The following is a 15272-nucleotide window of genomic DNA, read 5'->3' on the forward strand; positions in this document are numbered from 1 at the left end:
GGCCAAAAGGAGAGTTTGGCAGCCTTTAAAGGGGATAGCAGCTACTCAGCTCAGGTTGATTCCTCATTAGAATGAATTATCCAGTGTTTCAAAGGAAGCAGGATTTTCATAGGGAATTTCTAAAGTATCAAAAGAGATCTAAGAATTTTCTAAAATGCATTTCAAACCAATCTTGTATGGACCAAACAGAGAATATCAGCCCCTGGCTACATGGTTGTGGCCTTGAACTTGTCCTAAGGCTCATTCACTCATCCCAGGAGGTAAATTTAGGGCTAGTGTTGATCTCTTTTCTCAATAGGGGTCCCTGAAGAAATGGAGGCTGGCTTAGTATACATTTAATTCACATATCCACCTACTTCGCACTTTAATAATTTTTTTGTCTTTGTTTCTTTCTGGTCACATTTTTCCTATCCATGTCTCTGTGGCTGACATCCAGCTCACAGGCCCTGGAACAGTCACACTGGTTGCTAACAGGCCAGTTAGTAAATAGCTGATGCCTGCAGTCCCCCTTTTAACCCTTGTGCCCTGATCACCCAACCCCCTTTCCTAGGACTCCCAAAAACTCCAGAGTTAACTCCTGGCGCAGCAGGAACTTCAGCTGACCCTGGGGCTTCCTTCTCATTCTTCAGGGCCCAAGCTGATCAATATTATCCCTTTATCTCTCCCTTTCCCATTCTTTCTCTCCTCTGGCTCAACTCTCTTTTTCAAATTACACACCCATCTTGAGTCCTTCTTGATTCAAGGATAAAACATTGCAAGCAGTAGTGTGCTAATAAGTGTTTAACAATCAGCTCTCTGGGTTTGGGGTTAGCAGATACAAACTACTCCATGCAAAACAAATCAACAACAAGGTCCTACAATATAGCACAGGGAAGTGTATTCAACAGCTTGTAAATCCTATAATGCCTGTCATGAAAAAGAATATATATATGTATAACTGAATCAGCATCCTGTACACAAGAAACTAACACATTGTAAATCAACTGTACTTCAATAAAAAACAAACAAAAAAACCAATCAGCCCTCCAAAAATGGGAGAAATCCTGATTTGTAGCATCTGCTGATTCCCATGGTACAAGCACTCCTACCCTGGCCAATTTCAAGTTACCAGCATGGCTGAATGTGGAGTTAACAAGAGATGTGCAGTAGCTCAGCAATATACAGTATTTATTAGATGCATGCAAATAAACTTAAGAGCTCAAATAATAGTAAAATGTAAAATAATTATGAAGTGATGGAGTTTGGAGTATTTATTACCTTTGTTTCTACAGAATTTATTATTTTGCTAGTTCATATAATTTAAATTTGAATAATGCCTGTGTTTTGCATCCAGGTCACAAAATTCTGGAAAATTTCAGTAAGAAGCTCTTGTAAGCTGATAGGAGCTGGTGCCAGCACACCACTGGATGAATAAACACAGAGGTAGAAAAATAAAAACAGATGCTTGGTGATCAAAAGCCAAAGACTATGGGGAGAGTCACCAGCCATCCTCAAGTGGCCAATTCCGGCGTCTCAATTCACCCCGAATCCCCTACCTCACCGCTCCGTACCACTACCCTGCCTGGCCCCACCTACCTGCAGCAGGAAGTCGAAGAGTGCCAGGCGTGCCCACTCGGCGTGAGGGATATCCAGGCATGGAGCCTTGCCCGGCCGGCTGCAACCATCTGCCAGCAGGGCCTGGTACTGCAGCCAGCCCAAGGCCAGAGAGTTCTGGTCATCGTCTGGGTCACCCAGGTGCTGCACATCTGGTGCCCACCAGATGACGGGCCTCGTGCCACCATCTGTGAAGCGGTAGGGCAGCAGGGGGCTGTGGAAGCTCCTGGCCACAGCGGGTAGGCTCCGGTGCAGCCCCAGCACACGGTCCAGGTGGAAGGACAGGACTTCCAACAGGTCCCCAGGCCTCTTGATCAGGCCACAGAGCCCCTGGGAGCAGAGCTGGCTGAGCCTACGAGATACGTCCTGAAGGGCACCCTTAGTGGAGAAGCCGACCTGCAGAACCTGCCCATGGCCAGGGACTCTGGCTTTGCCCACCACCTCCCCCTGGGCCAGCAGCTGGAGGGTCTGCACATCATGCTCTGTGAGCCATGGGGGGACCTGCCCACCTGTCCTTGAGCTGCTCAACAGTCCAGGGGGCTCAGCATCACACCAGATGGACCCCTGAAGCTCCCCAACAGAGCCAGGCCACCAACGAGCCCCTGTGGCCGGTGCAGGACCCCCTGTTTGTCGTCCACTAGTTGAGGTTCTGCTCCCCGCTCCTGGCAGATCCTCGCCTTCCACTGGATGGGGCCGGAGGGTAAGGCCAGCAGTAGTTCTCCAAGCCAGAAATGCTGCTGTGTCATGCCCTGCAAGGGGGCCATCTGAGGTGCCTGTCTCATTCTGTGCTTCCTGGAGGGGGCTGTCATGCCAGGGTGGGTCCAGGTCTCTGGCTCCTGGACTCCTGACCTCATTCTCCCTTGGGAGCACAAGATGCCGGGTACTAAGTCTCAAATCTCCTGATGGTGCCAAAGTAACATCCCTCCTGACTCTCCCTGGACGCCTACTGTCCCTGCCAGGGGACTGCCTGCTGCTATCCATGCTCCCTCCGTGGCCTTGCTCCGCAGCACACACCAGGATGGAATTCTCAGGGAAAGCCCAGCCTCTTCGGAACCTTAGGTTTCTTGCCTGCTGCCTCCGACTGGAGCTCAGAGCCTGCCGGCTGTTGGGAGCAAGAATGCTGGTTACCCCCTGGGGCTCCACAGGACCAGGGGCTGGGCCAGCACTTGGATGCTGCAGTGGGAAGCGGGTGACAGCCACCACAGACAGAGTCATCAAGAGACAGAACACCATCACCAACCGCCTCTTGCCACGAAGCCTTCTCCAGAGCCAGGATGCCTATGGGACAGCATAGAAAAAGAATGCTTGAGACCCGTGAAAACATCAGTCCCAACCCACAAAACAACGTGGACAGTGGATGAAAGAACATCGTGGGTGTATGAAGCCCTTTGAAGAGTGTCATGGAGCCGGAAGAGAAGTGGCCCACCGATTTCTAGCAGTCAGAGAGAGAGGGGGGAAGGGATCACTAGGTCAAATAGAAGTTCTCCACTTTATAATTTACCCACCACCTTCCCCATCTCCAAACATGCCTCTCCTTCTGTTCCCAAGCTGCTGAAAGGCAGCACCATCTACCCAGATACCCAAGCCAGAAGCCTGGGCCTGACCTCTATTCCACCCTTTCCTCTGCCCCACATATCCAAGTCTGGCAAATTTTTCCTCCTAAACATCTCTTGAATCATCCATTTCTCATTGGCCTCATCTGCTTTACCAGGACAGCTTATTGGTCCCTTTGCCTCCACTCCTGCTCCTCTGCAACCCAGTCGTCACACACTGGGTGGATCATACATCCTTCAAAGCCTCTTTGGAGACAGTCTGAATGCCTGAAATGCTCAAACCATGCTGAACCTCTTTCAGCTCTGGACAGTGCCAGGCCCTCTCTGTCTCCATACTTGATACTGCTCTTTCTTCTGCTTGGAACATTCCCTTCCTCCCTGTTCTCATTTTTTAGGTCTCAGCTGAGACACCACCTCCCCCAGGAAGCCTCCCGTGGAAGCTGCACAATGGGCTGGTTGCCCTAGCTATGTGCTCCCATCACATGTTATTCCTCCCCAAGCACAGCCCTTCCCTCTGTACTGTATCTGATCATTTGATGTCTGCTTCTCCAAATGGATGGCGGGACACTGGCTCACTTGCTGTTGTACCTCAGGACTGTCATGGTGCCCAGCACAGAGCACTCTCCATGACATGAGCCACCAGATAACAGGGGTTATCAGGGAGGTGCAAACGCTGTTTCCTGGCCTAGGGCACTCAAGTCCGCTGATGAGAAGCCTCCTCCAATCTCTGGGGTTCTTCTCTGTTTGGGGCTCCAGGGGACTTTTAGAAGATGCTTTTTGTGTTCCATGTTATGTTCCCCTTGGCCCTGGACTGATTCCAGCTGCCCTCACAGTGGACAATCCCTCTGCACACTGCCAGCATCCCACTTCAAGTGCCTGAATCATTCCCTGCGTTCCTGCCCACTCTCAGGGAGGCACAGAGGAAATTAACATCTTTGGGGACAACCCTCAACCAACAGGGGACAAAAGTCAGTGGATAAATGCCCAGCCTCCATCCTTCAAAGGGGCAATTCTGAGAGACATTCTGTAATGGTGCCACAGAACATCCCCAGTGGAACTGAGCCTCTTTTCCATAAAACAGATGATCCTTGTCACCCCGAGATGCCTGTAGCTGATGATCCTTTTGAAATGAGATTCTAAATTTTTGTCCTGATTAGATATATTTTTAATTTGTTCTTTATTATTATTTAAAACACACCCACATATGTGTAATACACATAAAATATCATTGTGAGAAACCCAAATAATACCTTTGACCCTCCATAATCCCAGATTCCACATCCCCAGATTTAATTAACTGCGGATCTAATTACTGATGTTAACTTCTCAACTGTGTATCAGTTACTGTGTAAGTTATTATTTCCTGTAATCCTCACAACAACATAGGGAAATGGGGATTATTTAAATCCTATTTTACAGATGAGAAAACTGAAAGGTCCAGAGTTACACAGCTGGCAAAATACCAGTATTTTTAATTTAAACAAGAAGTAGAAATGGCCATGGACAAAGAAATCTGTTTGGGCGTTTTTTTCCTTCTAAAAAGAAAACTATGTTTTCAAGTTGGATTCATAATCTGGAATCCCAAAGTTTTGAATACCACTAGGGAAAAATAAATCATCTTTTAAAAATGTTTCAAGAAGATATGCTGTTTTGATCCTTCTCTCGGCCTCCCTTGGCTTCAGACAACCTGGGGAAAGTTGGCAATCGTGTGGTTGTGCAGAGAGAAAGGTTCAAAACGGCCATGAGCAGATGTCCCAGCAGGGCCACCCAAGTAAAGCTTTTGGGAAAAGAAAACCCGCTTTGATCAAATTGTAAAAAAATCATCTGAAGAGAACATTCAGATGAATAATAAAGAGCACATTAGAGAAAGGAGAAAAGGGCGTGACACACAATGTACTAGAAAGCTTGCTAGTGGAACCCGACTGGCCCCACTGCTGCACACTTGCCAGTGGAACCCACCTCCAAGTGTCCCCGCCCAAAACACATGCACTGTCTTCTCTTCCCTGCGATGCTGGTGGCAGGAGGGAAAGAAGAATGGTGTGACCTTCACTGTCTGGTTCTACAGCTGCTCTGTTTCCCTCCTCAAACCCCCCGCCTCCCACCCTTTCACCAAGACTCCCCCTTAATCCCTCAGAGAAGATGCCCTCCAGCTCAGCAGTCACATCTGCTCACAGACACAGAGGAAGAGGAGTGAAAACAGAAGGTGGCCAGAAAAATGGGGGCTTTGGGGAAGACCCCACTGAGTTCCAGATCAGCCCGTGCCCTTTTGGGCTGTTACAACAGGCAAGATACACAACCTCTCTGCCCCATTTCCTCGGTTACAAAATGGGAGAAAAATGAGATAATTCTTCCCTCCAAAGACTGGCATGAGAGAGAAATGAGTCAAAATATAGAAGGGGCTCACCACATGATTTGGTACATTCACATGTGTGGTGGGATCAGGATTTCTGCCCCCACTTTCTGAATCCCCTCTATTTTTCTGGGATCTGAAAAATATCCACCACCACCTCTTCCCAGGTTTTGGCCTATTTTACTGGGGATATTTGGGAGCACAGCTCAAGGTAGAGGCAGAAAGAGAAATTCTTTCATCATAAAACCACATGTGTAAGTCAGGAGGAGGCCACCTGGGCAGTGAGAAAGCCTTACAGAGGCTCCATCCAAAGATAACCAGGATGGAAGAGAAAGGAATCACTTTGCTTAAAAGAGTGTGGGAAGCTGAGGAGGAAGGAAATACGCAGAGGGGCCAAAAGAAAAACACTGAGATTTCAAAAAGGGTGGGGTCTAGGTTCCCTAACAACTGGAGGAAGGGGATACAGGAGAACAGTAAAGAGCCCAGCCCACTGAGAAGCTGGGGGCTGTGCCGGGTTGGGGACAGGAGCCACCACCAAACTCCCCATCATAGTCTTCATACAGGGTGGAAGCAGCTCCTAAACATGAAGTGAAAGACAGTGTCATTGATGGAATCATTTATTCACTCTTCTTCCTTCCCCCTCACTTGCCATGGTCATTGAAGATGGACTACACTTCCCCACCCCGTCTTTGACTTCAGTCATGTGACTTGCTTTTGCCAATGGGATGTAAGTGGACGTAACCAATGCCACGTCCTACTGCAGGTTCTAAATGTGCTTGTGTGATGTGATGTGCCTCCCTGCAAACTCGTCCTCCACCATGAGAGGAGCACATCCCAGGCAAGGCCCCTGGAGCAGACGTGTACCCAGTGCCCAGCCTGGACTCAACCCAGCCATACCCGCTGGGCCCAGCCAATGCACAGCCTTGTAACCAAGAGAAGGATGTACACTGTCAATCACTGTGATTGTGAGGTTGTTTCCTACACAGCATTATCACAGCAAACCCTAACTAATACAGATCCTTTGGTGATTTCTCGTGGGCTCAGTGTGGGCCCAAAGTGGGCCCTTGGTCAGAAAACAGTAAGGCAGTTTTGTAATGAAGCATAGTGTCCTTCCCTTGACTAGTAAGGGCAGAGTGTTGTCACTACAGATGGGGCTCAGGCTGTGATGATGATGATTGCACAACCTGGTCACAGATACGTCCCAGGAACCAGTTTCCCCCTGAAATGGGCAGATGGTATGGAGGACATCTTCTGTCAAAGGGAAACCAGAGAGGTCCTTTGAGAAGAGCTTTTTGGAAAAATTCCAACAGACATTGGTGACCTCTGCACAGAAACAGTTTGAGAAATGAAGACATCCGGAGAAAAAGACTCAATTACACTTTGTACCATAACTGCCAGCAGAAGACTTTTTCTAATTCCTAAAGGGTCACAGGGAAAGGAATGCGCTTCTGACTGGGAAAACCAGTCAGGACTTTGCCTCACTTTGGGGCACCAGCTCTCCCTTCCCCAGACCGCCTCCCAGAATGCCCTGCTCTAAACTCGACATCCAGGCTCAACAACTAAGCCTCCGACCAGCTGCGGCACAGGAGCCGGCTGGCAGAGGCAGATGTAACCATCTCTTCTCAACTCACAGATGTCAGACAAAAATGACAAAAACTTGGTCCTCCACTGACCTGCTGTGGGGGATGGAATAACATGCAGGCAGGGAGAGTAGAGAGAAGACAGAGAGTGCATGTTCCTCTCCCCATCACCACAAGAGACAGAATCACAAAGCACCTGTAAAGTGTTTCTTGGTGGGAGTTTCCTGGGTGGGAGAAGGAGCAGAGGGAAGCCACATAAGGTCTGTGTGTGTAGGGGGGATGGCTATGATTCTGGAGTCATTACTAAAGGTGTGACAACCCCTTCTGTTCTGTCCCCCGACCTCTGCCCTCTCCTGCAAGCAGCCCCCACTGGCTGATCACTGATTCATCACTACTCACACTCTGAGTAAGACTGGCAGAGATTTTGCAATTTGGAGTTTCTGTTCCATTTTTTTAAGGTCAGTTAGATAATTTTCATAATAAAACCATGGCTGGAGTGAGAGGGAATACATAAGCATATTTTCAGAGGGCAGGATTAAAACCACATGTGAGTCCTGTGACTAACACTGCAGCCCGGACCTGGTCAAACTCTGCTTCTCTTGGCTGAACCCAGAATCAGGCCCCAGGCAAGGGGAGCTGGACTGGCACAAACTTTTGGGGACAAAGGTGACAGGCACAGCCTGTTAGAACTTCCAGGCACATGGCGTCCCTCTCATAGTCTGATCTCTGGGGCCTGGAAGGCTGGAGCTGTTCATTCCACTGTGGGCAGAACCCCCAGGCTGCCTGTCTCCTAAGCCATCACCCAGCCAGGCCCCTTGCTCAGAGCTGGGATTTTCCTTCCACGTCAGCAACTCCAAGACAAGAAAGGATTTTTGCCCCTGTAATTTCTGGCCCGGCCAATCTCCTTGGGGGAAAAACCCAAAGGAATGATAACTAACATTTCTTCGGTGTTTGCTACGTGCCTGAGACTATTTGAGGAACTTAACTTCTATTAACTCATTTCATCTGTAGGCCAGTCTTACGAGGTAGGTATGAGGATTATTATCCCATTTTACAGGTGAGGAAAACAAGGCACAGAGAATCGGGGTGACTGAAAGCTCACAGAAAGCAACACCATGATAGGCACCCAGGTCGTCTGGCTCCAGAGCCAGTGACCTAATAGCTGGGTCACTCTGGGAAGGAGCTGCCACCCATAGCCCCTGCTCTAGCCCTGATTCTGAAGGACTGCACGGGGTCTCAGGGGTGGGCCCTGCTCTTAAAGGTTTACCTCTCTGGGATTGGTCAGTTCATCTGTAAACTGAGGCTTGAGTGAGATCAAGGGTAGGTGGCAGCCTTTTTGCACTAGGGTAAATTGAGGGAAAATAAAAATGTCTCCAGGCTACATTTATTTTTCTTTCAAGATAAAAGTAACTTTATTGTGTTACATGCCCTATTTTATCAAATAGAACATCAGTGAGAAAATGCCACCATTTGACCCACTCAAATCTGGGCATACTTGAGAGGGAACATCAGAAGCAGGTTTCCAATAATGCGTTATCCTCAAATTAGGTCTAGGGCTGATCTCAAAAGTAGGCAGGTTCTCTGCCTCATGCTCCTTCCAGAAGAAGATGGTGCACAAGTTCCTTTTGGCTCAAGTACTCTCAAATCTGTAACCAGGAAACTGAACATATCCGACTAGAGAAGTGAATACAGCAGATTCTGTTAACAACAGCCACTTACCAAGAACATACCACACGCCAGGCACGCTCAAAACCCCACCAGGTATGTACTAATATAATGACTTTACAATTATAGAAATTAAGATTTAGAGAAGCTCCTTGCTCAGGCTCACAGAGCTGACCAGTGACAGGCAGGATTTGAATTTTTCCCAAAACGCATGTGCTTTTCACTCTACCACCTCCAAAGTCTTGGGAGACAGAGGTGAGTTTAGGGAGAGGCTACACATAGGAAAGGAGCCTGAGATTTTCCTGCCTCTTTCAACTTCCTGTGGCTTCACGCCATCTTGACTGGCAGCACTTCAGTGGGCACTAAGTCTAAGAAGCTAGCTCAGTCTTACAAGCAATGGTCCACACAGTGTGTTTTTAAGGACAAATAAAAGTCCTTGAAAGTGAAAATCTCTATCATACTAAGTGAAGTAAATCAGACAGAGAAAGACAAATATTGTATGATATCACTTATATGTGAAATCTTTAAAAATGATACAGATGAACTTATTTACAAAACAGAAACAGACCCACAAACAATAGAAAACAAACTTATGGTTACCAAAGGGGAAAGGGGGGATGGATAAATTAGGAGTTTGGGATTAGTAAATACAAACTACTATATATAAAATAGATACACAATAAGGTCCTACTGTATAGCACAGAGAACCATATTCAATGGAAAAGAATCTGAAAAAGAATATTTAACTGAATCATTTTGCTATACACCTGAAACTAACACAACATGTAAATCAACTATACTTCAATTTTTTAAAAAATGAAAATCTCTTTTGATTGCCTCTTCACCCTTCCTTATTCAAGGACACCCCTCTCTGCCCAAGTAAATGCGCTCCTTGGCACATCTGAAGAAAAGCACTTCGAACATGTAAAGGCACTACGGATATTTGGCCTTGAGGTATTTATGGCAGAGAGGGGTGCTAAAGGTTCATGATGGGGGAGGCGGGGTAATTTGAAGTTCTCCTGAGACTGAGACTTGAAACTCATTTACTCCAAGCAAGTGAGTCCATGGCTGTCTGCCCAGGTTCTGCCACTTAGCTTCCAAAGCATAACTTTAGGGACACGGTAACCTGTGTGATATGACAGAAACCTCTGGCTGAACAATGGCAATAGCTAGTACTGGAGATAGAAATGAAGATCAAGTGAAGTCTCAGAAAGTGGTGGTTCTTGTTCTGGGGAGAGAGCCCCAGAAAATCTCAGCTTTAAAAACAATAAAGAGAAGAATGTTACATTTCAAGATGGCAGAAATCTATGATCCAAATGAACTCTCCACACCCTCATGGTAATAAGAAAAGCAATTCAAGAAATTATTTCAGCAAAGGTTTCAGCCAAAATAAAAATTATTTTTTTAGAACAGTAATAGAAATCGAAATTTCAACTCTCTCTGCCCACTTTGCTGCATTTTATTTAAAATGTAAAAGGTCATAAGGTGTTTTCAGATCTGGGGATTTGAGAAAGCCTAAAAGCAAGCATTAGAGTTCTATTCAAGGACACTGCCTGGCAGGAAGAAGGCTCAGTGGGGACGCGGGGCTGGGGGGGGGGGTGCGGTAACACGTGAGCCTGGGTTTACTTTTTCAGTCTTTCTTGTTCACTATAGTGGTTTCTGTCATTGGCAACTGAGCTGTTATCTATCACTGCCTGGAAACCAACACATTACTGGAGCACCATGGAATGGAGGATGTGAGAAAGCTATGTGATGTCAGGCACTTATGAGACCCTCAGGGCACCAGTGTGGGGATTCAAGGCACCTAAGGCAGAAGAAGGCAGGCAGCCTCCTCCAAAGGGATAGTATAGGACTGAGGCATGGAACCCTTTCATTCTGAGTACTCCTTTAGGCCAGGCACAGGGACAGGAAACAGGAATGCCCGTGTGAGGAAGGCTTGGCACCACCCTCAAGTAACTCATTGTCTCACTGTGAAAATGCAAATGATACAACCATTTGCACTGCACCAGTTTTGGCCACCCCAAAGCTCCCCACAGAACTGGCCTTGCCTACAACCAGGACATCTATCTTTCCAAGCTTGAAGAGGTGAAACTGGCAGAGTCTGGAAAGCCAAGGAGAAGAGCTGGGTGCCACTCCCCAAGGACTCCACCACAGTCAGATAACATCTCACATTGGTTTAGCATTTTTCACTATGTGGCTAGAAGGATGCTGTTTCCAGACATTCTCTTAACTGGAAGGGAAGAAAGAGTTCTCAACATGCCCATTTTACAGATGAGGAAACTGAGGCTCAGAGTGACCTAGCCATTTGCATAAGGTGGCAAACCAACTAAATAAAAGAGCTGGGATCCAACCCAGGTCTTCAGCCTCCAGAGACCAAATGCTTCCCAGCACACAAGAGCCAGGTCTGGGGTTTTGGGGACACATGAGAGAAGGATTAGCTAAGGTGCTTGAGTGCTCATCCAGAAGCATTTCTGATGCTCCCAGCTGACATGGGGGAACCAAGCAGAAGGCTTTAGGAGATCTGAGATATTCCTGGGTCTATCTCTTCATTACATGAGCTGGGAACCTGGTATCAGCCAAGACGCAGGAGATGATGGGTTTCAATATCCTTCAATGAATACTTAACCAAATACTCACTTCAGAAGGGCAGAATCCCAAAGGACACACTGGAGGACATACAGGAGCTGGACTCTCTTGGTCCAAACCCCAGCTCTGCCACTAATAAGCATGTCATATAGCATCAGTTTCCTCATCTGAAAAATGGGGACGATCATGGTTCTGATGTCAAAGAGTTGTGATGAGGATTCAATGAGTTTTAATAAGGGTAAAGTGCTAAGAACAGGGTGTTGCATGCATTTTATAGTGATTACTTAGCACTATTATTTAATCCCAGGATTATTAAATCCCTGCAGTCCTTGTGACTCCAGCATCTTCTTTAGGTTACTATCCTGTGTCTCACCCTCTCCATCTGTGAGCAGCTGGTAATGGTTAAAGCCACAGCACTCTAAGGACTGGTAAGCCATGGTTGAGAGGAAAAGGCATGAGGGGGGCCTGGGAACTGATACTAAGACCCCTCCTCAGGGCCACTACTTGCTCAAGTGACCAAAAGAGCAGCCTCTGACTCCCAGCTCTGCAAGCCGAGTGCACCAGCCGGACTTCTGCACATTGGCTGTGGAGCCCCGGACAGGGTTAAATACTCCTGGAGAGAGGCTTGCCAACAGGAGAGCAGGGCTCAGCCATGAAATGCCTTGAAGATTGGCCCTTGGGAGGATTAAAATAAAACTACCCTTGGAATCTGAGATGGAAAAATTAAATCTTTAATTTTTCCTTTAGCCAGTTTATCAGATGGGCAGTCTGTGGGCTGAGTGGGAAATAAAGAGACCCTGCACTGGGGGGCTCATGGGGCCTGCAGAAGCTTCTTGCAGCCATGAAGCAGACAGAAGAACAACAGATTCAGAATCCAGGCTCCCACAGGGCAGTTAAAAGCCACCAAAGCAACTGCCACCTAGTAGATCCTCAGTAAATGTATGAATGAATGAAAGAATGAATGAATTTTATATATGCAAAAGAGCAACTCACACAGTGGTGGAGTTCAATTAACACTAGGGGGGAATATCACCTTCATGGGACCAGCAGTCTCAAAACCTTTTAATGACATTTATTGGTAAAAATTCTGAGCATATCTCTCCAATATTTACAAATTCTTCTTCCCAATATTTACAAATTATAAATGGGTAATGTTACATGAAAATGTTCATTATAAAACATGAACAAGAAATGAAAACTCATAAAAGGATTCAGTAAGATAAGTGCAAACAGAAGTCCTAATATTTTCATACCATCACCCGGTGGGTTGTCTAGTGTACCCGCTGAGGTAAGTGAGCCCCACTTTGGAGACCTCTGACCTAGAAGCAGTCTGCCTCTTCCTGCGCAAGACGCCTCCGGCAGGGAGTGATATGAATTTGTGTTCATCTATTATTTTTTAATGCACACTTAGCCACATTGAACTAAAAATAGTTTGAATGAACCAAATAAAGCAAGTATTTTCTTGTGTAAATCAGGAGAATCACCAAGATTGAAGTCAACAGCCTGGAGACTCTTCTCAGAAATAAATGAATCAAATGGAGTCCAGGTGCATTTGAATAAGACAGTCAGAGTCTAATGAACACCTATAGTCTCCAAATGTTCAGAAATGAAAATTAGAAAAAAAGGGTCAGGAAAGAAGGAATGTGGGAATTTGTTGAGCTTGACTTTGAGGAATAAAAGAACTGAGTTATTTTATTCTTGTATGTAAGTCAGTGTTTAACTCAGCAACGTCTGATTAAAACATAATGCTAACCACATAGGATATTTTAAATTTTCTGGTAGCCACACTTTAAAACAGGAAAAAAGCCAGGTGAAATTGATTTTGATAATTTTTTATTTAGCCAAATATACCCCAAATATTACCATTTCAAAATGTTATCAATATAAAAAATTATTACTGCAATTTTTTGTAGTGATATTTGAAATCCAATGTGTATTTCACATATTCAGCACATCTCAGTTGAGACTGGTCACATTTCAGTATGTTACTAGTGGCCACCATATTGAATAGCACAGTTCTAAACTGAGGCATAGATCCTTGGACTCCCAGGAGTCCACGGTGTTTGAGAAATGCTGTATTAAAGGCTAAACACCAGATCACTTGGACCAGTGCTGCTGTTCACATGCACAAAGGCAAAAAGATTATAGTGCAGTGGAGGGCCGACTTAGGGAGAGTTAGATTCTAATAGGGCAGATTAGGCAAAAATGAAGTCTAGATCAAAATTACCCTTGAAAATTTCTTAAGAAAGAAAGAAACTGATACACATTCATTTTTCCTCCAACCTTAGAACAAAGGCTGAGTCTTCTGTCTCAACCAAATAAAACCACAGAGTTGGGAAATTCCAATAGCACACTCAGACTCTGAGACCATCGGTCTTGAGAACACTCAGACCATCTGACAAGGGATTATGGGAGAGGAAGGTCTGAATGCAGAACCCCCTAGCTCCATTCACATTTGGAAGAAGAATTAGTGATAATTAACACCAGATTTATAATCAGCCAAATTTCCATGTGTAGTTTGTAGTAATAATAAGAATCCAAAAGGAGAGGAGCGTGTGTGTGACCTTGAAAAAGGTCAGGGAGCTGCCTCAAGGGCAGCGGGAGGACTTGAGAAGACACAGCCAGAGGTGGGAGAGAGGGTGCCCAAGGAGAGAGGCAGCAGCCTGCAGGAGAGGGAGTGAGCTGGCAGGAAGCCTCCCCAGCCCAGAGAAATTCTTTCTCCAAAGCAAGCCTGACTTTCCTCTCACCGGTCACATAAATTTTACAAAGTAATGTTGCCCCAGACACCCCTAATGCCAGCCCTCTAATTACAACCCCAGGGGTCCACCTGTCCCCACCTTCTTACCTTCCTTGTCTCCCTAGTATCTCACTGAAGCTCCTGCCAAAATCAAGTGTTCCTGGAAGTCAGGAACTGTAGCCTCCACCTGGAATTCCAGTTCTCTTTTGAAAGGGATAAAGTCAATGAACAGTTGCCCTGTCTGCAGCTCTGTATTCATGACTAAATAAGCAAATGCTGCATCCCTGTGCACACACTTGCTAACGGCTGCGGGAGCCCACTGAGCACAGACGAGTATTTCATAACATTTGGCTCCTTCTCTGCTCTGACCAAGCCAAGCCCATTTCAGGCTGGATGTGACCACATGCTATTTGGATTGATTTGCATCCAATGGTAAAAGGAATGATCCCTTATTCTGGACTATGTATCACCAAGTTCCACCAAGAAAAGGAGCCAGAAGGGTTGCGCTCCTCTCCTCTGTGTCATGAAGTGGAACTTCATATGGTACATGCCCCAGGCAGGCTTTCTAGACTAGTCCCACAATGCCAGAGCCTTGTTAGACAGAGTTCTGCCAAGGTGAAGATCTGGTGCTGGGCGTTCCCAACACTGGGGCATCTGGAATGTGTATCTGGTGGACACACTAGGGGAGGGGGAGGGGTGGAAAAGGCGGAAGAGCAGCCAAGGAGAGAGCTCTTCTTGGCAGGACATAGTGGCTGAACTCCATCCCCCTCCTGTGACAGGAATCCACTGGGTACCTCACTAGTGCCTGGTGGTGCCAAGGGGATCCAAAAGAATGAGATTTTTTCCCTGTCTGTCAGAAAATGTAAAATTTAGTTAGGGAAGTGTATCCAGGGCAAGACTTTAGAAGGAAAAACTAGCAAGTAGGAGAAGTTAGTCTTCAGTGTCCGCTATGCCCCAACCTACCCCTAAACACATCTAAAAAGAAATTGCCCATAACTTCAGCCACTTGTTGGATGATAACATAGTTAATCTCTTGGGGGCAGCAGGGTAGAGTTTACAAAGTTTCCCACTTGCATTCCTGAGACCCTGAGCTGCATCTTGTCCGTCTATCTGGGAATGATACAAAAAGATGCAAAGAGTTAGACTTTCTAACTTCTGACAAGCAAACCAGAATTATGTGGAAATACACGGACTTGTAGGTGTGGCTG

General features: G+C 46.4%; 1 protein-coding gene across 2 annotated transcripts in view; it reads right to left on the reverse strand.

Moving 5' to 3' along the window:
- The window catches only part of GASK1A (golgi associated kinase 1A), a 44308-nt gene that overhangs the window by 16000 nt on the left and 13036 nt on the right, over positions 1-15272 (reverse strand). The window contains exons 1-2 of one of the 2 annotated variants that reach the window (XM_031470087.2): positions 14173-14356; positions 1576-2871 (exon numbers count right to left, since the gene is read on the reverse strand). In XM_031470087.2, the coding sequence (XP_031325947.1) occupies positions 1576-2826 (1251 nt within the window). In that variant the 5' untranslated portion in view covers positions 2827-2871; positions 14173-14356. Of the gene's footprint in view, positions 1-1575; positions 2872-14172; positions 14357-15272 lie in introns of those variants that run through there. The other variant, XM_031470084.2, reaches the window with a different exon arrangement.

Source organism: Camelus dromedarius, chromosome 17 (genome assembly GCF_036321535.1).
Source record: "Camelus dromedarius isolate mCamDro1 chromosome 17, mCamDro1.pat, whole genome shotgun sequence".
In the NCBI taxonomy this organism is placed as follows: Eukaryota; Metazoa; Chordata; class Mammalia; order Artiodactyla; family Camelidae; genus Camelus; species Camelus dromedarius.